The sequence below is a fragment of the Vulpes vulpes genome, chromosome 15 (assembly GCF_048418805.1).
Source record: "Vulpes vulpes isolate BD-2025 chromosome 15, VulVul3, whole genome shotgun sequence".
NCBI classification, from domain to species: Eukaryota; Metazoa; Chordata; class Mammalia; order Carnivora; family Canidae; genus Vulpes; species Vulpes vulpes.
Genome location: NC_132794.1, coordinates 47,639,716 through 47,664,415, shown reverse-complemented (window position 1 = coordinate 47,664,415; position 24,700 = coordinate 47,639,716). Strand labels below are relative to the sequence as shown.

The 24,700-nt window shown below is 40.5% G+C and overlaps 1 protein-coding gene across 1 annotated transcript in view; it reads right to left on the bottom strand.

The window, feature by feature from the left end:
* Nucleotides 1–24,136, bottom strand: part of RAD51 (RAD51 recombinase) — a 36,879-nt gene extending 12,743 nt beyond the window's left edge. The window contains exons 1-6 of the mRNA XM_025998480.2: nt 23,657–24,136; nt 17,621–17,723; nt 14,635–14,772; nt 5,887–6,004; nt 4,659–4,750; nt 490–584 (exon numbers count right to left, since the gene is read on the bottom strand). Of these exons, the coding sequence (XP_025854265.1) occupies nt 490–584; nt 4,659–4,750; nt 5,887–6,004; nt 14,635–14,772; nt 17,621–17,707 (530 nt within the window). The 5' untranslated portion in view covers nt 17,708–17,723; nt 23,657–24,136. The remainder of the gene's footprint in view (nt 1–489; nt 585–4,658; nt 4,751–5,886; nt 6,005–14,634; nt 14,773–17,620; nt 17,724–23,656) is intronic.
* Between the last annotated feature and the right edge of the window lie 564 nt (nt 24,137–24,700).

Below are 24,700 nucleotides of genomic sequence, written 5' to 3'. Positions count from 1 at the left end.
TCAGTTTCTGTTTTACATATTTTGGGGCCTGTTATTACAAAGGAATATGTTTATAACTGTTCTATTTTCCCAATGAACTTTTTGTTAAAAATGTTCCTCTTTGTCTCTAGTAATATAGTTTTGTTTTTTTGTTTTTTTTGTTTTTTGTCTTAAAGTCTGTACTGTCTATTAGTATAGTCATTCCAGTTCTGTTATGGTTACTGTTTAGATGCAATATCTTTTCCCATTCTTTTTCAACCTATTTGTGTCTCTGAATCTAAAGTTTCTCTAGAAGAAAGCATATAGTTGGATGTAGTTTTTTATCCAGTCTGATGATAACCCATAGATTTTGAAGAGTGCTTCCCTCTACTACGGAAGGTCATACTTCTGAACATATAACTTCGGGATACAGAGCATTAAGGAAAGAAACACTCTTCAGACATACTAAACCTGGTAATCACTACAGTGACAGGTGTAGCCAGATTTCTCTCATCTAATTCAGCAACGTACCTCTCAGCCACTGCTAGCAGCCGTTCTGGCCTAAAGGTACCTTCAGTGTCAATGTACATGGCCTTTCCTTCTCCTCCACCTCGGTCAATGGGAAGCTAGACAGAACAAAAAGAACGGTGTGGAAATGAACACTGTACTTGTGATATAACTAACCAGCTTTCCTACCCATCCCAATAAGGCAAAGGGAAAAAACACTTTCAAGAGTCAATCAGAAGCTGAGAAGAGGCATTCCCTTCTGACAGAAATAGAGCTAGGAGATATGAAAGTATTCCAAAGCATGAGAAGCCACAGTCATGCCGGAATTGGATTGCTTAGATATACAGTCCAAGGGGTGCCTAGATGGCTTAATTGGTTAAGCATCTACTTTGGTTCAGGTCATGATCCCAGGGTCCTGGGATTGAGCCCTGTATCAGGCTCCCTGCACAGCAGGGAGTCTGCTTATCTTTCTCCTCCTGCCCCCCTACCCCAAGTAGTGCTGTCTCTCAAATAAATAAACAAAATCATAAAAAAAAACTATAGCCCCAAATAGGTGATAAAATTCTATGACTGAATACCAAAACAAGATTGAAGAATTCTCTCGAGTACAGACCTTTGAAATATCATTTACTACCTTAGCTTTAATAAGTTAGAGACCCTGATCCAATATCCAATTAATTTTGTCACATCCAGACCACATACTTATTAAGCAGAGCTCGCTTCTGCAAGTTCCTAAAGGGGGTTGGCAACGCCCCAGGGGCATTCTTATTAAGTTTAAAGTATGACTAAGAAAGAAGAAAAAAGGTGTTTATTCCAACAGTAGCTACAGATGTTAAAAATAAAAGGAAAAGGAAAAGGAAAATAAAGTTTAAAAAAAAAAGGAAAGGAAAGAGGAATGCTATCAAAACTATCTTACAAGCTTAAGGAAATCTTGGTTTTAAGCTTAACCATCTCATGCCACACACCTTGGAGTTCTACAAAATTTTAAATGAATGATGCTAAAGGGTAGTTTCCATCCTAGCAATCTACTCTGGAGCCATAATTCACTTTTAAACTCTTAGGAAAATCCTTTAGGACATTTTACATTAAGGGCCTAGAAGCATCAAATTTTCTTTCTCTTACATTTCTGAGAAAAAAAAAATTCAAAATTATGCAAGTACTATATGCTTGTATTATAATTCACACAAGGGACGCCTGGGTGGGTCAGCGCTTGGGAATCTACTTTGGCTCAGGGTGTGATCCTGGGTTCCGGGGATCAATCCCACATCGGGCTCCCTGAGAGGAGCCTGCTTCTCCCTCTGTGTCTCTGCCTCTGGTTGTGTCTCTCATAAACAAATTAATAAAATCTTTAAAAAAATTCACACAATACAGAAATAAGTACAAATTGAAAGCTTTTCTTCAGGGATGCCTGGGTTGCTCAGTCAGTGTTAAATATCTGCCTTCAGCTCAGGTCATGATTCCAGGGTCCTGGGATCGAGCCCTACCTCAGGCTCCCAGTTCAGCCTCTCCTCCATCCTCATGCTCTCTCTTAATAAATAAATAAACAAACAAATAAAATCTTTTTTTTTAAAAAGCTCTTATCATTCCCCTCTTCCAGAAGTAATCTTCCAGATCATTATCTACATATTTTCATACAAACACTCTTTATATGTGATTGTGCCATTACTATATGACCTTGAGAATATTAATTTTTTTTCTATAAAAGGATCCCTTATGGGATCATTCTGAAGATTAAATTTACATAATGCGTTTATTAGCACAGTGCCTGACATACAGAAAGCACTTTAAAAACTGATGATATTATCCACCTCTAAGGCACTGACCTTAGCACTCAGAGGATTTGTTAATCTGGAAAGGGAAAAATGATTATGTTATCATTTCATCAGTTGGCAGATAAATCTTTCAAATCCTAAGAATCCATGGAAGGAAAAAAGGATACGTATACCACAAAAGAGGGTCTTGACAGAGGAAAGGTTTGGAATCACTGGCCAAGAGGACAGCAAATGCTGTTTTTTGGGGAGGAGAAAAATCTTGACACTCAAGGGGTTAAGACATTAAGGAATTAAGATGAATGAAGATCCCCATTTTCCTCACTTTCTGTTATCTCTAGTACTAACATGAAAGGGCGTTCTTTTCCAGCTCCATAGACTTCTTTGGGCAGAAAGGAGACCGTAAGTGGCCAGGTATCAGTATGAAGACTGATAGAAAAGGTCCCAGTGTATTATTGAGCCAATTTGAAGGGGATGGACTGCATACTCTGCACTCCAGCCCATTCTGTTCCCTCCATCTTGCCCTCCAGTTCCATTGCAGTCATTGTGTTACTGGACTGGGGCACAGCCACCAAGTTAGCTATTTTTAATAACTACTTAGTACCATAATTTAACTCTTCTTCCGATTTTACAGTGATGCAGGTTGTTTTGAACTTTCATCATTTTATAATGCCGTGATGTAAATTCTTTATATATTTATCATTGACTACATGCAAATAGTTGTGTAAGCCACATTTTCTGTTAAAGAGCATATGCATTTAAAATTGGAATTTACAGGGATCCCTGGGTGGCGCAGCGGTTTGGCGCCTGCCTTTGGCCCAGGGCGCGATCCTGGAGACCCAGGATCGAATCCCACGTCGGGCTCCCGGTGCATGGAGCCTGCTTCTCCCTCTGCCTGTTTCTCTGCCTCTCTCTCTCTCTGTGTGACTATCATAAATAAATAAAAATTAAAAAAAAAAAATTGGAATTTACAATAAATTGTCTTCTCTGAATTTTAACATTACTCTAGTACTTTAAAGGAACATGGTCTGTTCATTTTTGTAATCTTGGCTCTCAACTTTATATAACTTCATTATTAGACAGAGTTTTACAGATAATGTTTCGATTTAAGCAGTAAGTCTAACATCCTCTCTATACCTCTAGCTCCAGCTCTTAGACTGCTGAAATGTAATCCTTTGTTATTAATGAATTAGCATCCTTTCTCTCTCTTCTTTTTTTTGGGGGGGACCAGGGGGAGAGAGAAAATCTCAAGCAGGCCCCACGCCCAGCACAGAGCCAGACATGGGATTTAATCTCATGACCCTGAGACCATGGCCTGAGCTAAAATCAGGAGCCGGACCCTTAACCAACTGAGCCACCCAGGCATGCCCTGTATCTATTATTTCAATAAAACATGATTTTAGGCATTAATTCACTGGGTCTGTTTCCAAATCCTACAATGAATGACAGCATAAGTAAAACAAGTTTTGTAGGAGATACTTCTTACAGAGGTAGAGCAGAAAACAGAGGAGTAGAGTTCCTGAAAAGGTGGCAGGAAATAGTAACCAAATATACCATCACACTATAAGTAACCAGTAACCACCACACTATAAGATGGGGCTTTGAAAAGGAAAGAGACACTTTTCTCACTGTAGATGGTTATAAATGAAGGTGGATTTATAAATTTGATGTAAAGAATAGGTTGGTCATTGGCTGAGTGAGGGCTGAAGAAAAGCATGAAGGTTTGAAAAGAAAGGACATGGGGTGTCTGGGTTGCTCAGTGGTTGAGTGTCTGCCTTTGGTTCAAGTCGTGACCCCAGGGTCCTGAGTTCAAGTCCCGCATCGGGTTGCCCTCAGGGAGCCTGCTTTTCCCTCTGCCTTTATCTCTGTGTCCCTCATGAATAAATAAACAAAATCTTAAAAAAAAAAAAATGGGAAGAAAGGACAAAGCACAAGAACTATCCTATTGAATGGGAAAAAGAATGCCTACATAAATTCAGTAGGTCTACCAAGCAGTACTGAATGTTAATTTAAGGTCTGTCAACTTGAATGTAAAGTGAAGACAATCAGCTTTATGGTATGACTTTTCTCCAGTATGATCAGCCATTAAAAAACAGGCCCTAAGAAGACAGTTCTCAGAGAAGACTGAGAAAGGTTCATCTAAGACTGACATCTCTTTAGGTGGGGAATGTAAATTTAAGGAATGACTTCAATGATGAATAATAAAATCTAGACTAGTGAAGAGGGCAGGTGAAGATAGGGGAGGCCTAGTGGATGATAAAGTATCTGAAATCAATGATGTGAAAGTTTCTAGGACGTGGAAGAATTCTGCAGTAGGTGTCTAGGAGTCTTAGGGATAAAGTGCCCTTAACGTCCATCCCAAGAGATACTCGCAAATAGCAGGAATCAACTCATTTTTGATTTGGTTAGACCCCAAAAGCTCACCTGGCATGTAACAGCCAGTGTATGACAGATTTGAGTCTTCCCAGTTCGGAATTCTCCAAACATCTCTGTGATGGATCCAGTCTCAATTCCTCCTAAAAGAGCAGTAAGAAACACCTCTTAGCACAATACAAATGTTTAGAAACAATAATCAGCAGTGTCCTTGGAGCTCATCAGAAAGATGTGATACATAATTTGGAAATCCAATTTTCAATAGGCAATAACTTTTAAAATACTTTTTAAATTTTGATATAATTCTAGATTTACATAAAATTGCAAAGAAATGTACAGGTCCCATGAAACCTTCATTCAGCCTCCCCCAGTGTTAACATTTTACATAACCACAGTACAGTATCAATATCAGAAAATTGTAGCCCAGAGTTTCAGATTTCTCTAGCTACAGATACACTCATCTCATTTGTATATATGTGTAGAATTCTAGGCAATTTTACCATATCTGTAGCTTCAGGTAACTACCACCACAGTCAAGATACAGAACTATACCATCACAAGTCAATAAGCAGTAATTAAAAAACTATAGATGCGGGAAGCCTGCGTGGCTCAGCAGTTGAGTGTCTGCCTTTGGCCCAGGGCGTGACCCTGGGATCTGGGATCGAGTCCTGCATCAGGCTCCTTGCCAGGGAGCCTGCTTCTCCCTCTGCCTATGTCTCTGCCTCTCTCTTTCTGTGTCTCTCATGAATAAAGAAATAAAATCTTGAAAGATATCATCTAACATTTACTAAATGTTTCCTCTGTACCTGGCATTGGGCTATACATATATACATAGGATTTCATTTAATTCTAATCACTTATAAGATAGGAAGCCAAAAAAAAAAAAAAAAAGTAGGAAGCCTCTTTTTTTTTTTTTAATTATTTATTTATGATAGTCATACAGAGAGAGAGAGAGAGAGGCAGAGACACAGGCAGAGGGAGAAGCAGGCTCCATGCACTGGGAGCCTGACGTGGGATTCGATCCCGGGTCTCCAGGATCGCGCCCTGGGCCAAAGGCAGGCGCCAAACCGCTGCGCCACCCAGGGATCCCTAGGAAGCCTCTTTATTCTTATTATGAAGATAATAAAACTGAGACATAGAGATATTAAGTAATTTGCATACTTCTCTTATCTCTTATTCATAACTAACACATAAATTCTACCCAAATACTTTAGTTTTGTTCTGTGACCCGAATGCTTTGTCAACTGCAGTTTACAGCAGAGGGTAAGGATTATTATACCTTGGAGTAGCTTGTCAAGTTCTTTGGAACCAGTAGTAATTTGTATGATCTCTGATCGCCTTTGGTGGAACTCAGTTGCAGTAGTGAAACCCATTGGAACTAACTTAGCTGCCTCAGTCTGGGAAAAAGAAAAAATGTCAAATCCACAAAATTTGATTATCAGTAAAATAAAAATCAGACACACTACAGGAAGATATAACATTTAATAAAATTTCCAGAGTGATTTCTCTTTAAAAAGTCATCAAAATACTAATAGTTCTAGGATTATTTTCTCTCTCTGGCAAATAAGGAAAAACTAATTTAAAGACTCCATTAAGACTAATTTTTTAATTGCTAGTTCAAGTAATATATCCACATAGTAAAAAACAAAACAAAAAACCCAAAAAAACTATTAGACACCCACACATAGGTACTTTGCCTGACTTATGACAAATTTGACAATATAGTGCGAAGTCTAACAAAATATGTAAATCTTCCTTTCCTATTCCAACAACCACAGACTGTATCTCTTAACTTTCTACTTTGTTAACTGAGAACCTCTGTCCTTTGATCTCCCTCCATATCTACTTCCCTATTTCTGTAAGCTGTATCTTTTCTTTTATGCTATCAAGGCTGAAAACATTAAATCTCATCTGCGGTCATTGATAAGTCTTCAATAATCAGTCAATTGATTAATCCCAAAATTTATTTTTATTTATTTTTTTTTTAATTTTTTATTTATTTATGATAGTCACAGAGAGAGAGAGAGAGAGAGGCAGAGACATAGGCAGAGGGAGAAGCAGGCTCCATGCACCGGGAGCCTGATGTGGGATTCGATCCCGGGTCTCCAGGATCGCGCCCTGGGCCAAAGGCAAGCGCCAAACCACTGCGCCACCCAGGGATCCCCCAAAATTTAAAAATAAATGCACTCAGGGGCAACTGGGTGGTGTAGCTGGTTAAGAATCTGACTCTTCATTTCAACTCAGGGTTATGAGATTGAGCCCTGCATTGGGCTCATGCTCAGCATGGAGTCTGCTTGAGATTCTCTCTCCCTCTTCCTCTGCCCCTCCTGCTTGTGCTCATGTGCATGCTCTCTCTAAATAAATCAATCTTTAAAAAAAAATACTAGAAAAAGCACACTAAACAAAGCAAGCAGAAGGAAGAAAATAAGATTAGAGTAGAAACTAATAAAATAGAGACTAGAAATAAAATAGAGAAAAATCAATGAAACCATGAGTTGGTTCTTTGAAAAGACCAGGAAAATTGATAAACCTTTAGCTAGATCAAGGGGGAAAAAAAAGACTCAAATCACAAATCAAGAATTAAAGAGAGGATTTTATTATCGACCTTACAAAAACAGAACTCTATGCCAACACTTAGATAACTTCAGTGAAATAGGCAAATTTCTAGAAAGACACAAACCATTAAAATTCACTCAATAATCCAAAACTCACAAAAATCATCCAAGTCAAGACACAGATGATTAGTTGAATCTAAATTTGGTAAAATAAACTTAGTCTGACTACAATAAAAAAAAAAAAAAAAGAAAAATCTGAATACACTCCTATCAAGTAGTGATTAAATTTGTCATTTAAAAACTTCCCACAAAGAAAAAAGAAAATCAAGGGTACCTGGATGGCTCAGTCGGTTAAGCATTTGCCTTTGGCTGAGGTCCTGATCTTCAGAGTCCTGGGATTAAGCTCCACATTGGGCTCTGCTTAGTAGGGCAAGGAGTCTGCTTTTCCCTCTGCTCCTCACCCCACACATGCTCTCTTAAATAAAATCTTTTTTTTTTTTTTAAAGATTTTATTTATTCATTCATGACAGACACAGAGAGAGAGAAGCAGAGACACAGGCAGAGGGAGAAGCAGGCTCCATGCCAGGAGCCCGATGCAGAACTCGATCCCAGAACTCCAGGATCGTGCCCTGGGCCAAAGGCAGGCGCCAAACCGCCGAGCCACCCAGGGATCCCAAATAAATAAAATCTTAAAAAAAAAAGAAAAGAAAAGAAAAGAAAAAATATCAAGAATAGTTGAGTAGTAGGTTTAAATTATTCTCTAAACTTCTCTAATACTATTTTACTTGAAAACTCATTACAGTGTTTATATTACAGCTTTATAAAATTAATTCATTGTAGAACCAGTGTGCTAGAGGTACAATTCTTTCACTTAAGTTCCGTTAACAACTCAATGTCCTTCCTTCATAGACTTCTGCTGTTAAATTCAAGTGATTTCTTTATATGCTACCCATTTCAAAATCATGGTTTTACCTTGCTTTTAAATCTGAGTCTTTCTCTAGTGTTTTCTATCATTTTTCAAATTTACCAACCTCTCAACCTTACCATGTATTCTCCTGAAACCCTTCCACCTGAAGTTCCTTCTCCTCTCCAAATTGGGCTGTCTGCTCTCTAAGCTAACTACTATTCCTGATCCTCATTCACTGAGTACTTGAGTTGGAATTTAACATAGTTCTTTGTTTTCCACCTCATTTTGTTAAAGTATGTCCTCAAGTAACTTCCTAAGAAAGTGAATAAGAGAAAAATGTACTAAATTACTTCCCAAAATAATTCTTCTGCCTGAGTACTTAATACAATTGTTGCAAAAAATAATAAAAAATTTTTAATTAAAAAAATAATTTTCCTAAATATTTTATTTATTGAGGGAGAGAGAGAGAGAGAGAGAGAGAGAGAGAGAGAGAGGCAGAGTCACAGGCAGAGGGAGAAGCAGGCTCCATGCAGGGAGCCCGATGTGGGACTCCCTGGTCTCCAGTATCACACCCCAGGCTGCAGGTGGTGCCAAGCCACTATGCCACCGGGGCTGCCCCTAAAAAAATAAAATTGCTGCAAATAGAATTCTAGATTTAGGGGCACTTGGGTGGCTCAATTGGTTAAGCATCTGCCTTAAGTTCAGGTCATGGTCTCAGGGTCCTGGAATCTAGCCTCAAGTTGGGCTCCCTGATTAGGAAGAGTCTGCTTCTCCCTCTCTGCCCCTTTTCCTGCTCGTGCTCTCTAATAAATAAAATATTTAAAAAAAAATTCCAGGTTTAAAATTATTTTCCCTCAGGGGTGCCTAGGTGGCTGGCTCAGTCAGCCTGTGACTTCAGCTTGGATCATCATCTCAGGGTCCTGATATTGGTATCAGGGTCCCAGGTTGGGCGTGTCCCTCTGTACCTCCATTTACTTGTTAGCACTCTCTCAAATAAATAAAATCTTAAAAAAATAAAATAAAATTATTTTCTCAAAGAAGTTTGAAGGCATCCCTCTACTAGCTTCTACCAGTCAGATTTCTTTTTTTTTTTCTTAAGATTTTATTTATTTATGAGAGAGAGAGAGAGAGAGAGGCAGAAACACAGGCAGAGGGAGATGCAGGTTCCATGCAGGGAAGGGAGCCTGACGTGGGACTTGATCCAGGGTCTCCAAGATCAGGCCCTGGGCTGAAGGCAGCACTAAACCGCTGAGCCACCCGGGCTGCTATACCAGTAAGAAATGTGGTCTTGGGCAGCCCTAGTGGCTCAGCGGTTTAGCGCCACCTTCAGTCCAGGGCCTGATCCTGGAGACCTGGGATCGGGTCCCATGTTGGGCTCCCTGCATGGAGCCTGCTTCTCCCTCTGCCTGTGTCTCTGCCCACCGCCCTCTCTCTCTCATGAACAAATAAATAAAAATCTTTAAAAAAAAAAAAAAAGAAAGAAAGAAAGAAATGTGGTTTTTCTGGGCACCTGGATGGCTGTTGGTGAAGCATGCCACTCTTGATTTCAGGGTTGTGAGTTCAAGCCCCACATTGAGTATAGAGATTATTGAAAAAAATAAAATCTTAAAAAAAAAAAAAAAAGAAATGTGGTCTGATTTTTGTTCCTTTAGAAAATTGCTTTTTTCCCTCTGAATGCTTTCAGAATCTTCTTTTTATGATTGGTATACTAAAATTTCACACTCATGCGTCTAGATGTGGGTCTTTGATACTTCATGAGTTCTTACTATGTGAGACTTCTTCCCTTCTTCCCTTTTGCTCTGGCAAATTTTCTGCTATTATGTCTTTGAGAATTTCTTCCCTTCTTTTTTCTATGATCTCTCTTCCTGTAACTTCTATTAATCTTCAGGAAAAAACAAGATTAATGAGAATTAGAAAATAAAAATACCACAGCAGGAGGGTGGGTCAGATTGTAAACCAATATTACTTATCACTACTACTATATCACTACTTAACATATGCTAAAATATTTAGGGGGAAATGTACTGACATCTACAACTTTCTTTGAAAAGTATAAAAAAAAAATCCAAGATGGACTGATTGCTGGATAGAGAGATGAATAGACAGGTGGTAAGTCAAATATATTAAAATGTTAATGGCAGAATCTAGATGGCGGGTATATGAGTTTTCATTGTAAAATTCTTTCAGCATTACAGTAAGTTAAAAAATTGTAGTAATAGGAGCACCTGGATGGCTCAGTGGTTGAGTGTCTGCCTTTGGCTCAGGCTGTGGGGAGCCTGCTCCTCTCTCTGCCTATGTCTTTGCCTCTCCCTCTGTGCCTCTCATGAATAAATACATCTTTAAAAAATGTTCTTAATAACAAAATGCTAAGAAAAAAAAAACATAGGAGATGCTTTCCATCTTTGTCACTTTAACTCCTAAATTTTCCAGACTTACAGGAACATAATATTATTACCAAAGTGAAAGGTGAAGTGAAAAACCATGCAACAGCCTAATTTGGGAGAACTACTATTCTCACACTTACATGATAAGTTTAGTTCATCTGTGCTAGGGCAAGTCTTAAATCGATAGTTTTGAAATAACCAAGAACCATCAAACTTTGTACATAAAACATAGAATGGTGAATAAAAGGAAAATCCGGGGCACCTGGGTGGCTCAGTCCATTAAGCGACTGACTCTTGGGATGCCTGGGTGGCTCAGTGGTTGATATGATCCTAGAGTCCTGGGATCAAGTCCTGCATCAGGCTCCCTGCATGGAGATTGCTTCTCGTTCTGCCTGTGTCTTTGCGCCCCCCCCCCCCGCCCCCCCTCGGTCTCTCATGAATAAATAAAAAAAATATTTTTAAAAAAGTGACTGACTCTTGATTTCGGCTCAGGTCTTGATTTCTGCTCAGATTGTGATCTCAAGGTCCTGAGATCAAGCCTGCATGGGGCCCTGGGCTCAGCAGGGAGTCTTCTTGGGATTCTCTCTCTCCCTCTACTTCTTCCCCAACTGCACACATATGTGTGCGTGCTCTCTAATAAATAAATCTCAAAAAAAGTAAAATATTTCAATAAATAACTGCTGAGTCTATCAGTGCTCACAGTACACCAAGAGAACACAGTTTAACCAAAGCTAATTATAATTAAACTTTGTAAATGTGGAAAAGATCACATAAAACTCTGTTCTTGCTGAATGAATTATTTCTTTATAAAATCTTTCTCAACAACTTTGATTTATATACAAAAATGGATTTTCTTTATTTTCCTTTCTCCCCTGCAAAAGTGGATATTCTTGCTAAAAATCTCAATTTCAGGAATGCCTGAGTGGCACAGTCGGTTGAGAGTTCAACTCCTGGTTTTGGTTCAGGTTGTGATCTTAGAGTTGTGAAATTGAGCCTCATGTGGGGCTCTGTGCTCAGCATGGAGCCTGTTCCAGATCTCTTTCCCTCTCCCTTTGCCCTACTCATTCGTGCTCTTCTCTCTCTAAAAAAAGAATAAATCTTAAAAACAAACAAACAAACAAACAAAAAACTCAATTTCAAAGACTTTGGGGGAATGAGAGGGAATAGCCACAGTGACCGAAGAAATCTTTAACCTTTAAAAGCAAATAACATCATCAATCTTTACCCACTAGAAATTCACAATTATAAAATGTCTGAAAACAAAGAGGACAGAAAAATAGACCTAGCTCCATATCATTTTGTAAATCTCATTTTACTTTATTACAGGTTTGTATTTGTATTTTCTTTTTTTTTTTTTTTTAAGATTTATTTATTTATTCAGAGAGAGAGAGAGAGAGAGAGAGAGAGAGAGAGGCAGAGACACAGGCAGAGGGAGAAGCAGGCTCCACGCAGGGAGCCCGACGTGGGACTCGATCCCAGGTCTCCAGGATCACACCCGGGGCTGCAGGCAGTGCTAAATCGCTGCGCCACTGGGGCTGCCTGTATTTGTATTTTCATAAAAGCAGGACACTGATCTGATTTCTAAAACTAAGGTCTGACAAGGCATAAGGAAAGATCCTGTTAGGATTTGTTCTGTCACAAATATTAATGCCCAGAAAGAAAAAACAACAAATAGGACTTTAGGGATATCTACAGGTTTAGTATCAGACTCTTTTGATGTGTTATTAGGGGCTCAGAACTGTCCTCTATCAAGTCACTACTTCCACAAAAATATTTGAATAATATAATAAATGCCAACTTCAAAGGCTCCCAGGCAGCCCAATTGGTTAAGCACCTGACTCTCGGTTTCAGCTCAGGTTGTTATCTCAGAATCTGAGCTCAGTTTGGAGTCTGCTTGAGACTTTCTCTTCCTCTCCCTCTATCCCTCTCCCCTCTACGTGCTCATGTGTGTGTGCACGCACACAGGCTTTCTCTAAAATAAATAAATCTTAATAAATAAATCAGTCTTAAAAAAAAAAAAAGACAATTTCATACTTCCATAGATCGCAACATCTTTCCTTTAAGGTCTTAAATTAAGAATTAAAACTTTTAGGGCACCTAGGTGGTGCAGCTGGTTAAGCATTCAACTCTTGGTTTTGGTTCACTCAGGTCATAATCTCAGACTCTTGAGACTGAGCCCCATGTCAGACTCCTCAGTGCACTGTTGGCTTAGGATTCTCTCTTCCTTTGCTCCCTGCACCCCACCCCCAATACCTGTGCTCTCTCTCCTTTCTCTAATAATATATAAAATGGGTCCCTCGGTGGCTCACTCGGTTAAGTGCCTTCAGCTCAGTTCATGGTCCCAGGGTCCTGGGATCAAGTCCAGCAATGGGCTCCCTAATCAGCTCTGCTTCTCCCTCTCCCCCCAACCCTGCTTGTGCTCTCTCAAATATTTTTTTAAAAAATAAAATAAATGTTAAAAAAAAATTACAACCTTTCAGCCCCGAGTTACTATTACAAAGTGGTCTAAATAAATGAAGTAAAACCCCTGCCAGTGCTTAAAAATTCAAAGCTCTTAATACTCAATAAAACAGAATTCATCATATTGTGCATATATTAATATCTCTGATATGAGATAGTAAGTACTCATACTCAAAACTCTCAGCTATTATTTATTTGACACTGTAAGACAGTTAAGCTACCCAATAACAAAGGATGCAGTCTTTTTTGAAAATTCCTTAGCCTTTGAAGATCTTTTCAGAGAAAAACTTCTGTGAAATTATAATAACATAAAATATGAAAATGTAATTTTATGGATATTTACGCTATATAAAAGTTCAGGGGTCAAACTGTGTAACCATATAAATACCAAGGGATGCCTGGGTGGCTCAGCAGTTGAGCATCTGCCTTTGGCTCAGGGCATGATCCCGGAGTCCTGGGATCAAATCCCACATCGGGCTTCCTGCATGGAGCCTGCTTCTCCCATTGCCTGTGTCTCTGCTTCTCTGTGTCTCTCTCATAAATAAATAAACAAAATCTTAAAAAAAAAAAACAAAACCGAAAGTACATAAAATAAAATGTAATCATACAGAATTGTGAATGGTAAAAGAAAAATAGTAATTGTAAGATACTGGAGGGAAATGAGAAAAGATCATAATATAATAGAATGAAAATAACTGGATTCTAGTCTTAGTTCTTCCATTGCCTACATGACTTTAGGTAAATAATTGAGCCATTGTACCTTAAGTTTCCTCATCTGTAAAACAGAGGTAATACTAGCCCTATTTTTCTCAGTGTTGTTATGAAAGTTAGATGAGAATATATAAGAAAAGGATGGGATTCCTAGGTTACTACTTCATTTCCATTAAGCCAGTAAAATCACCTTTACATCATTAAGGTTAAAAAAAAAAAAAACAAACTAAAAACTAAATGTATGATTTGAAATCACATTCTTTCATCATTAAACAATCTTGCCTGTGACTAGTTAACAAGAAATAAAAACAGCTTTTCTACCTGAAAGTAAAACCTGTTTATTTTACAAAATAAAATTTTGACTTCAGAATTAACCCTGCATGGGGCCCGCTTCTCCCTCTGCCTGTGTCTCTGCCTCTCTCTATCTCTCATGAATAAATAAATAAATAAAGTTTAAAAAATTTTTTTTCATGTTCTTACCACCTAGAAATAACACCATCAATATTTTAGTGTATTTATCCTGTGTATGTGCTATATATAACAAAATACACATTTTTAAAACCATGTATGTGTGTGTGTATATATATATATATATATACACACACATTTACATGTTTTATGATGCTGCTTTCTTATATCAGGAACATCTTCCTATGTCAATGAATATTTTTTGAAACTTTTTAGTGGCTACATACTAATGAATATATTTCTAAGGCATGAAATCATAATTTCTAGAAAGATAAGAAACATACCACTCACTGCTGGTGGGAATGCAAACTTGTAAATCTGGTAGGACTCACATCCCATGAAATTGTCATTTCCTTGAGAGAAAACCCCAATTTATGCACAGAGGCACATACTAAGATAATTAACTAGGGCACTCACCTCTGGATAGGGGAATTCAATGACACAATGAGGAAGGGAGGAGGAACACTGTTACCTTTCACTGTATATCTTTTTGCACTTTTCCTCCTAATGCCTCCCCCTAAGGCTACATAAGCAGTACTTACCAGAATTTTGTCAGCTTTGGCTTCACTAATCCCTTTAATACTTATTAGGTCCTTCTTTGGTGCATAGGCAACAGCCTCCACAGTATGGAATCCAGCTTCTTCCAATTTCTTCACATCATTGGCATTTATGCCACATTGCTGCAAGGGAAGAAAACCATGGATAAATTTATGTAAGCTTTGGGACGCCTGGGTGGCTCAGCGGTTGGGTGTCTGCCTTTGGCTCAGGGCATGATCCCAGAGTCCCCGGATCGAGTCCCACATTGAGCTTCCTTGCATGGAGCCTGCTTCTCCCTCTGCCTGTCTCTGCCTCTCTCTCTCTCTCTCTCTGTCTCTCATAAATAAATAAATAAAATCTTTAAAAAAATTTTTTTTAGTAAGCTTCAGTTCTCTAATGTGGATGGATATTTGCCCTACCCACTTCAGAGGTGTTTTGAAGAACTATGATATTATATGCAAAAGCTTTGAAAAGTATGCTGTACATATAAGGTATTTAATAACAAATTATCAACCTTTTCATTTTGAAAACCAATAGTTTCAAAGTAGTACTATCCCATGAACGTATTCACATCATGAATTGGGACTAAACCCCTAATTCACAGGTACTGGGAATAAATCTGTAACTCAAACTTTTACAACTAGGACTCTAAATAAACTGAGAGCCTAAGCCCTAAAAAGCCACCTTAAAACAGTGTTTCCAATGTTTTCTACATTAAGCACACATAAGAAATGATTTTTTTTTAATTTTTATTTATTTATGATAGTCACAGAGAGAGAGAGAGAGAGAGAGAGAGAGAGAGAGGCAGAGACACAGGCAGAGGGAGAAGCAGGCTCCATGCACCAGGATTGCGCCCTGGGCCAAAGGCAGGTGCCAAACCGCTGCGCCACCCAGGGATCCCGATTTTTCTTTTTTTTTTTAAACACTAAGGTAGAGTAAATAGGTAAGACTGCCTCAGGGCTGGGATGCCTGGGTGGCTCAGGGCATTATCCCAGATTCCCAGGATCAGGTCCCGCATTGAGCTCTTTGCATGGAGCCTGCTTCTCCTCCCTCTGCCTGTGTCTCTGCCTCTCTTTCTGTGTCTCTGATGAATAAAAAAAAAAAAAAAAAAAAAAACTCTTAAAAATACTGCCTCAGGGCTAAGGGTAGAAAAATGACTAGAAAGCTCTAATCTAACAACTGACATTAAAAATGGGGGAAAAGGGATGCCTGGGTGGCTCAGTGGTTGAGCTTCTGCCTTCAGCTCAGGGCATGATCCCAGAATGCCTGAATCAAATCCCACATCAGGCTCCCTGCACAGAGCCTGCTTTTCCCTCTGCCTATGACTCTGCCTCTCTCACTCTCTCTGTCTCTCATGAATAAATAAATAAAATCTTTAAAAAAAAAAGTGGGGGAAAAGTGGAGTGCTCTGGGTGTCTCACTTGGTTAAGCATCTGCCTTGGTTAAGCGGCTGCCTTCAACTCAGGTCATGATCCCAGGGTCCTAAGATCTAGCCCCTCATCTGGCTCCCTGCTCAGTGGGGAATCTGCTTCTCTGTCTCCCTCTGCCCCTCCTCCTACTGGTGCTAGCTCTCTCTCGAATAAATAAAATCTTAAAAAAAAAATGGGGGCAAATTACTTTTGGTCAGGGATTCATACATCAGTTCTCAAAATAAACCACCCAAAGGCACCTCTTCCTACTTATATTGCAAATTCAGCTTTGGTTTTATTAGCCACCACAACCATGACTGCTAGGACAATATTAGTTGGTGGTGGAATGTGTATGTATTTGCAAGTTGGAGAGGGTTTGTGAGAGGGAAGACCATAGTATTTGCCCATAGAAACAAGATCTACTATTTAAAAATTTTTTTTTTTTAAATTTTTTATTTATTTATGATAGTCACAGAGAGAGAGAGAGAGGCAGAGACACAGGCGGAGGGAGAAGCAGGCTCCATGCACCGGGAGCCTGATGTGGGATTCGATCCCGGGTCTCCAGGATCGCGCCCTGGGTCAAAGGCAGGCGCCAAACCGCTGCGCCACCCAGGGATCCCAAGATCTACTATTAATATTTAGGCAATAAGTGGGACGCCTGGGTGGCTCCGTGGTTGAGCGTCCGTCTTCGGCTCAGGTCCCACATCAGGCTCCCCATAGGGAATCTGCTTCTCCCTCTGCCTGTGTCTCTGCCTGTGTGTGTGTGTGTGAGTGTGTGTGTGCGCGCGCACATGTCTCATGCATAAATACATAAAATATTTTTAAAAATATTTAAGCAATAAGCAAAATGCATGTATGGCTATAAGGATGCTCATGATACCAGAAGTTATGACTCTGAATATTTATCACAAACTTGTTTAAATTAACTTCTGGAGTCTTAAAGTTTAGCTAGGGATGGTAGGAATATGTATAAAGAGACAGAAGAATGAAGGCTTTCTCTGTTTTCCCTCCTACTTCTTTCAGCCTATCTCATCTGCACTCACACTGTGGGGGCCTCTATACAACGGGAAGAAATAGCACAAGGCCCTAGCTGTGGCACATGATGATCTCAGTCCTGAATTGGAGCTCGGCTCTTATACCTTAATAACCACAAACCCTTCTCCCTAACCACGACAGCTGTCTTACTAGTAATAGTAACTTCAGCACAGATATGAGTCAATGGAGAGCTACTGTTCCTCTCTCTTCTCGGCATAGCTGTCCCAGGCCACTGTAATTCCCTGGTAGGTAACACAGTATAAACATCAGAGACTCCACCTAGGAGTTTCTTAGTTTTTGAGAATCCAACTCTGAGAAAGAAAAATGATAAAGTAGAAGAATTCTTAACAGAGGAGATATGGCCAGACATGTTTAGCAACTATCTTAGCCTTTCCAAAGGATCCTTCACAACACTTCTGAAAACTCTAATTTGGGTCTTGACCTTAGGTAATAAATTAATGGTTTATATAAAGGTTGTGATGTCTCCCAATAGGTAGAATATTCTAATCCAGCATTATAATTCCAAAATTAACAATTAAGCACATACCTCTAATCGTGAAATAGGTTGTGGGCCAAAGCTCTCTTCTTCCACTGAAGTATCTGCATTTGCTTCAAGCTGCATTTGCATAGCCATTACTTTGCATTTAATACTGAAAAACATAGATGGCCAGAAAAAGTACAGAGCTGCAAAGTTAGTTTTAAAATAACTCTCTGAAGAATTGTTAGTCTTCTGGTCTAATCACTGACCTACCCACAGCAGGAAAAAAAAAAAAACATTTCTCACCAGCTTACCCTTCCATCGAGCTAGTTGTATCAGAAATAGTAGAAGAGAAGATCCCTAGGTGGCTTAGTGGTTTAGCTCCTGCCTTCGGCCCAGGGTGTGATCCTGGGGTCCCAGGATCGAGTCCCATGTTGGCTCCTAGCATAGAGCCTGCTTCTCCCTCTGCCTTTGTCTCAGCCTGTGTGTGTGTGTATGTCTTTCATGAATAAATAAATAAAATCTTAAAAAAAAAAAAAAGAAAGAAATAGTAGAAGAGCCAGGACTAGTCTGCTTCTTAAAGATGCACAGCTTACCTAGACCAATTATGCCCCCCATTCCCCTGTTTCATATTCCTTCAGGGTAGGAGCCAAGTCTTATTTATTTGTGTACATCCCATGATACATTACATGTTAGGTGTTTGGTAAGTTTTTGGTAGATGAATGTAGACTTTCCAAGAGTCTACTTAAAATTAAGAAAAAAAGAATCATGAAAGTTTGTTAAACTGTTTCAATTTCATTGTTCCTTTCCAGCAAACAGGGTTTGAGGGTGGTGGGAGAGGAGTAAACTAAAGGTACAGAATGACTGCCCATAAGCATCTACTTCTTTTTTTTTTTTTTAAGATTTTATTTTATTTATTCATAGAGACAGAGAGAGGCAAAGACACAGGCAGAGGGAGAAGCAGGCACCACACAGAGAGCCTGACGTGGGACTGGATCCTGGGTCTCCAGGATCACGCCCTGGGCTGCAGGCAGCGCTAAACCGCTGCGCCACCGGGACTGCCCAAGCCTCTACTTCTGATAAGACATTAAGTAGACTGAGAGAGGTACTTCCCATCTTAGCCAAGGATCATAGCTTGTAGTCACATATTCTGCTTCTAATAGGAATGTATGAAATTAAAACATCACAATTTTAATCAATTTCCGACCTCAATGAATGCACAAACGAATAAATAATATTCAAGTACCCTGCTCAGTCTAAAACCTTTTCTATAGGCATTAAGTCCATACCTAGTCAGGTTATTATGATAGTTAAGATTGCTCAGGTTGAAAAGAATGGAGAACAAAACTTTTAATTCTCTTCAGCGGTGTTAGTAAAATGAAAAAGTCTTATTTATTTATTTATTTATTTAATTTTTAGATCTTGAGAGAGAGCACGTCGGAGGGCAGGTAGCAGAGGGAGAGGAAGAATCAAAGAATCTTTTTTTTTTTTAAGATTTTAATTATTTATTCATGAGAGACATGTAGAGAGGCAGAGACATAGGCAGAATGAGAAGCAGGATCCCTATAGGGAGCCTGATGCGGGACTCGGTCCCAGGACTGCTGGATGCTCCAACCACTGAGCCACCCAGGTGCCCAGAATCAGAGAATCTCTTTTTTTTTTTTTTTTTTTCCCAGAGAATCTTAAGTAGGCTTCAGACCTAGCACAAAGCCCAAGGGGGCTGGATCACATGACCCTGAGATCATGACCTGAGCTGAAACAAGAGTCAAAGACTTAACCAAATGGGCCACCTAGGCACCCTAAAGGTAAACAAGTCTTAATGTTCACAAGAACAAATGAACTTAAACCACACCAAAACAATCTGGACAATTTAACAATCAGGATAAATGTCACTCAAAAAAGAACACATATGAAATCTCTATTCTTCAAGATGTGACAGAAGGGGACCATTTCTTTTTTTGAAGATTTTCTTTTTTTATCTGAAAGAGGGAGAGGAAGGGAGCCCATGAGGTGGGGGGGAGAGGGCTGAGGGATAGGGAGAAGCAGACTCTCGGCTGAGCAAGGAACCTGATTGGGGGGGGGTCCCCCCCGCCCCCCATGAGATCAAGACCTGAGCTGATGGCAGCTGCTTAACAACTTTTTTTTTTTTTAAGATTTTTTATTTATTTATTCATGAGAATACACAGAGAGGAGAGAGAGAGAGAGAGGCAGAGACACAGGCAGAGGGAGAAGCAGCCTCCATGCAGGGAGCCTGATGTGGGACTTGATCCCGGGTCTCCAGGATCACACCCTGGGCTGAAGGCAGGTGCTAAAACGCTGAGCCAACTCGGCTGCCCATCTCCCAACTTTTTTAAAGTAAAGTTGATTCACAATGTCACATTAGTTTCAGGTGTCCTAGTTTCAGGCGTACAATACAGTGATTTGACGAGTCTGTATGTTATGCTATGCTCACCATAAGTGTAGCTACCATCTGTCACCAAACAACACTATTACAATATCACTTACTATATTCCCTATGCTCTACCTTTTATTCCTGTGATTTATTCATTCCATAACTGGTAGCCTGTAGCTCTCACTCACTTTCACCCCTCTGCCCATTCCTCCTCCTCCCCTCTGGGAACCATCAGTTTGTTCTCTGTATTTATGGGTCTGTTTCTGCTTTTTGTTTGTTCATTTATTTTTTTACATTCCACATATAAATGAAATCATATTTTTTTCTCTGTATGACTTATTTCACTTAGTATAGTACCCTCTAGGTTCCCCCATATTGTTGCAAAGGGGAAGATCTCGTGTGTGTGTGTGTGTGTGTGTGTGTGTGTGTGTATCCTTTATCCATTCATGTGTGGATGGATACTTGGGTTGCTTCCATATCTTGGCTATTATAAATAATGCTGCAATAAACAATGGGTTGCATATATCTCTTCAAGTTAGTGTTTTTTCTTTGGGTAAATACCTAGTAGTGCAATTACTGGATCACATGGTATTTCCATTTTTAATTTTTTGAGGAATCTCAATACTGTTTTCCATAGCAGCTGCACAAATGTAAATTAGTGCACCAACAGTTCATGAGGGTTCCTTTTTTTCCACATCCTTACCAGTCAGGCTCCCCTATTTCTTATCTTTTTAATTTTAGCCATTCTGGTAGATGGGACATAATATCTCACTGTGGTTTTGGTTTGCATTTCCCTGATGATTAATGATGTTGAGCACCTTTTCATGTGTCTGTTTGCAATTAATTTGTGTCTTCTTTGGAAATGACCATTTGTTCTTAATTAGTTCAGATGCAGATCTCTTAGATGGCAGATTTAGCATAATGTATGTCTTTGATAATGTTAAATACTGGAATCACCTGAATGCAGTTTAAATTTAAACATCTTGGGATGCCTAGGTGGCTCAGCGGTTGAGCATCTGCCTTGGGCTCAGGGCGTGATCCTAGAGTCCCAAGTCCCACATTGGGCTTCCGGCATGGAGCCTGCTTCTCCCTCTGCCTATGTCTCTGCCTCTCTCTGTGTCTTTAATGAATAAGATCTTTTTTTTTTAGGATTTTTTTTTTTTTTTTTTTAATGAGAGAATGAGAGAGAGAGAGAGAGAGAGAGGCAGAGACACAGGCAGAGGGAGAAGCAGGCTCCATGCAAGCAGCCCGACCTGGGACTCAATCCAGGGTCTACAGGATCAAGCCCTGGGCTGAAGGTGGCACTAAACCGCTGAGCCACCAGGGCTGCCCAGAATAAATAAAATCTTAAAAAAAAAATTTTAAACATCTCCCTTCATAATTTATGAAGAAGATGGAATTACAGAGAATGGAAAAAGGATGTTTTTTTTTTTTTTTCCCAGTAAAAAGTGCTAGGTTGATGGGAAAGCCTTACAGAATAAGAAAAAGAACAAAAACAAAATAAAACACTGCACATACAGAAGAAACATCCGTTTCCAATTCGATTACATATCTAAATATAGGAGGTAAAACAAAGCTTTTGGAATATAGGTGAATGTTTTCATGACTTTGGGATAAAGATTTCTTAAACATAAAGCAGCAACGAAAAAAGAAAAGACTGAAAAATCAGACTACATTTAAACTTAAAACTTCTATCCATCAAAAGACACTATTAAGAAAATGAAGTCAAACTACAGTTGGGGGACAAAATATTTACCATATACACAACTAAGGGCTGATAATTAAAATATATAAAGAACTTCAAATCAGCAAGAAAGGCAACCCAATAGGGACACTTGGATGGCTCAGCGGTTGAGCATCTGCCTTTGGCTCAGGGTGTGATCCCGGAGTCCCGGGATCCAGTCCCACATCAGACTCCCTGCATGGAGCCTGCTTCTGCTTCTCCCTCTCCCTCTCTCTCATGAATGAATAAATAAAATCTTAAAAAAAAGGAAAAGAAAAGAAAAAGAAAAAGAAAAAGAAAAAGAAAAAGAAAAAGAAAAAGAAAAAAGGAAGAAAGGCAACCCAATAGAAAAACAGACAAGAGATTGGAACAAGTACTTCAGGATAGAAGATGTCCAAATGGACCAAAAATGATGAACCAATGCTCAACCTGACTAATTAACAGGAAAATCAAAATTAAAACCACGAAGTATTACTATATGCCACCAAAATAGATAAAATTTTAAAAGATTGACAATATCAAGTGTTGGCAAGCATGTGAAAAAACTAAACACTCATACACTGCTGGTGTAAATGTAAATTGGTAGCAGAAAACTGGCAGTAGGGATGCCTGGGTGGCTCAGCGGTTTAGCACCTGTCTTTGGCCCAGGGCATGGATGCGGAGTGTCGGGATCCAATGCCACATTGGACTTCCTGCATGGTGCCTGCTTCTCCCTCTGCCTGTGTCTCTGCCCTTCACTCTCTTTCATGAATAAATAAATAAAATCTTAAAAAAAAAGAAAACTGGCATTAAATGTGGAAGTTGAATATAGACAAATGCTATGACCCAGGAATTTCAACATTATATTACTAACTAACTGAAATCCATACACGTTTGTACCAAAACATATGCAGGAATGTTCTCTGCAGCTTTTCTCATTTAAAAACTCAGAAACTAGAAACAACCCAAATGTCCACCATGGGCAGAATGAATAAGGAATTCAATACAGAAACAAAAAAGAACTATTACTATATACAAAAATAAGTATGAATCTACAGACAGAATGTTGAGCAAAACCAAACACAAAAATATACATAATATGGGGCAACTGGGTGGCTCAGCGGTTGAGCATCTGCTGTCGCTCAGGTCATGATCCCGAGCTTCTGGAATCGAGTCTTACAGCAGGCTCCCTGAAGAGCCTGCTTCTCCCTCTGCGTCTCTCATAAATAAATGAATAAGCAAAACCTTTTAAAGACAGATAGATAATATCAGTTATACAAAACTCAAACACAGGCAAATTTAGTCTTTGGTGTCAGAAGTCAATACAGAGGTTACCTTTGGAGAGAACAGGGGACATACTAGAGGGGGAACGAGGGATGTTTTTGGGGTGCTGACAACATTCTATTTATTGACCTGAGTAATGACTGCACAGGTATATTCTTTTTGAAATCAGAGGCGTATACTATACACTTCTGATTCGTATATTCTTCTATACGCATATCACACTTCACTTTAGCAGTCAAAAGAAAGCACTGCACTACAGATCATTCCCCAGGCATCATCACACGAACGGCCCGAATTAGCTAATGAAAACGCCTTTTAGGAAATTGGAAGCGGGTACTCCGTAAGCAAAGCAGGGTGTAATGGAAAGAGGATTAACCAGAAATCCGGAAACCCTGGCCCCGACAGAAACAGCTGCGACGTTAAATCACACCACCTCTCTGGATCTCGGCTTTCCCGCCCCCGCCCATAAACCGGGTGTTGGAAATGAAGGCCTCTGCGGTTCCTTCTAGCTCTGGAGCCTGGGGACCACTTCAGTTTTTGCCACAACGAGCGCCGACGGTGGGTTGGGCCCGGGCATGGCCCTGCTCCGCCCCGCCAACTCCGGTTTCTCACTTGGCGCAGAGGGGCCCATAAGCCGGCTGCCGGCGGCACGGGCTCCGCCCGGTTCGGCTAGTGCGGGGACGCACCGGCAGGCAGAAGGGGCCGAGTCTACGCCTCACACGCTCACCTCGGTCCACAGCGCTCCTCACTCTGAGGGGCTGCGCGCTCCGACTTCTGTCCGCTGGTCCGGTCCGCGCACGACTCTGGGCGGGCTCTGGACTCCCTCCCTTGCTGCCAAATCTTCTACCCCCTTTTTGCCGCCTTCCGCACACAACCCAAGCGAGCTTCAGCTCCCAGCTACGCCCCTAAGGGCGCGTCAGTCTCCTCAGGCTGGGGTCTCAAACCGCAGAGCTCCCTCCCCGGGAGTGTTTGGAGATCCCGCCAAATTCTCCGGCTGGGTCACGCCAGCGTCAACGTAACGTCTCCCCGCCCCTCGGCCCCGAGGTCTAGCCCGCTCTGCGGCTGCTCGCGAACCCTAGTTGAGTCCAAGGAACTTGATGTTGCCTCTTGTTAGGCATTTCCCTCTTCCCTTTACCCCTAAAAACTAATTCACAGTGTGGGAGTCGCCGCTTCTTTCTCTTTTACCAGACCAAGGACTACAACTCCCAAGAGGTAGTGGGGTGGGTCGGAGACTCCATCTCCCAGCAGGCACAGGGTCTCGTACCACTTTTAGCGCCTCACCCCTGCTGGGGGAAGGTCTGGCTCCAGAGAGCTGCCCTTGATGTGCCTCTTTAGTTTCTAAACCTGGATGTTTAGTCTGAGCTTCCGATTTAGTCAAATTCCCGGAGCCTGGGGTTTTCCAGGCCCCTGGAGGTGGTAGAGCTGAGATGGAACTGGAAACAGCTAACGAAGGGGAGAAAAATGGCTGAAATATTAGTCAAGCCCTGGTACTTGAGATTTGGAAGACTCCAAGGGCAGGAGACACTGATTTTGAGAAAGTAAACCTTGTTTACTGGGAGGTTGGACCTGTGACTCCGGTTTTAAAGCGTTAATGGGGTTTCCTGGGCAAAGAAACGGAGATGGGAGACTTAAGCATAAAGAGCACTGTGGGGGGGATCCCTGGGTGGCGCAGCGGTTTGGCGCCTGCCTTTGGCCCAGGGCGCGATCCTGGAGACCCGGGATCGATCCCACGTCGGGCTCCCGGTGCATGGAGCCTGCTTCTCCCTCTGCC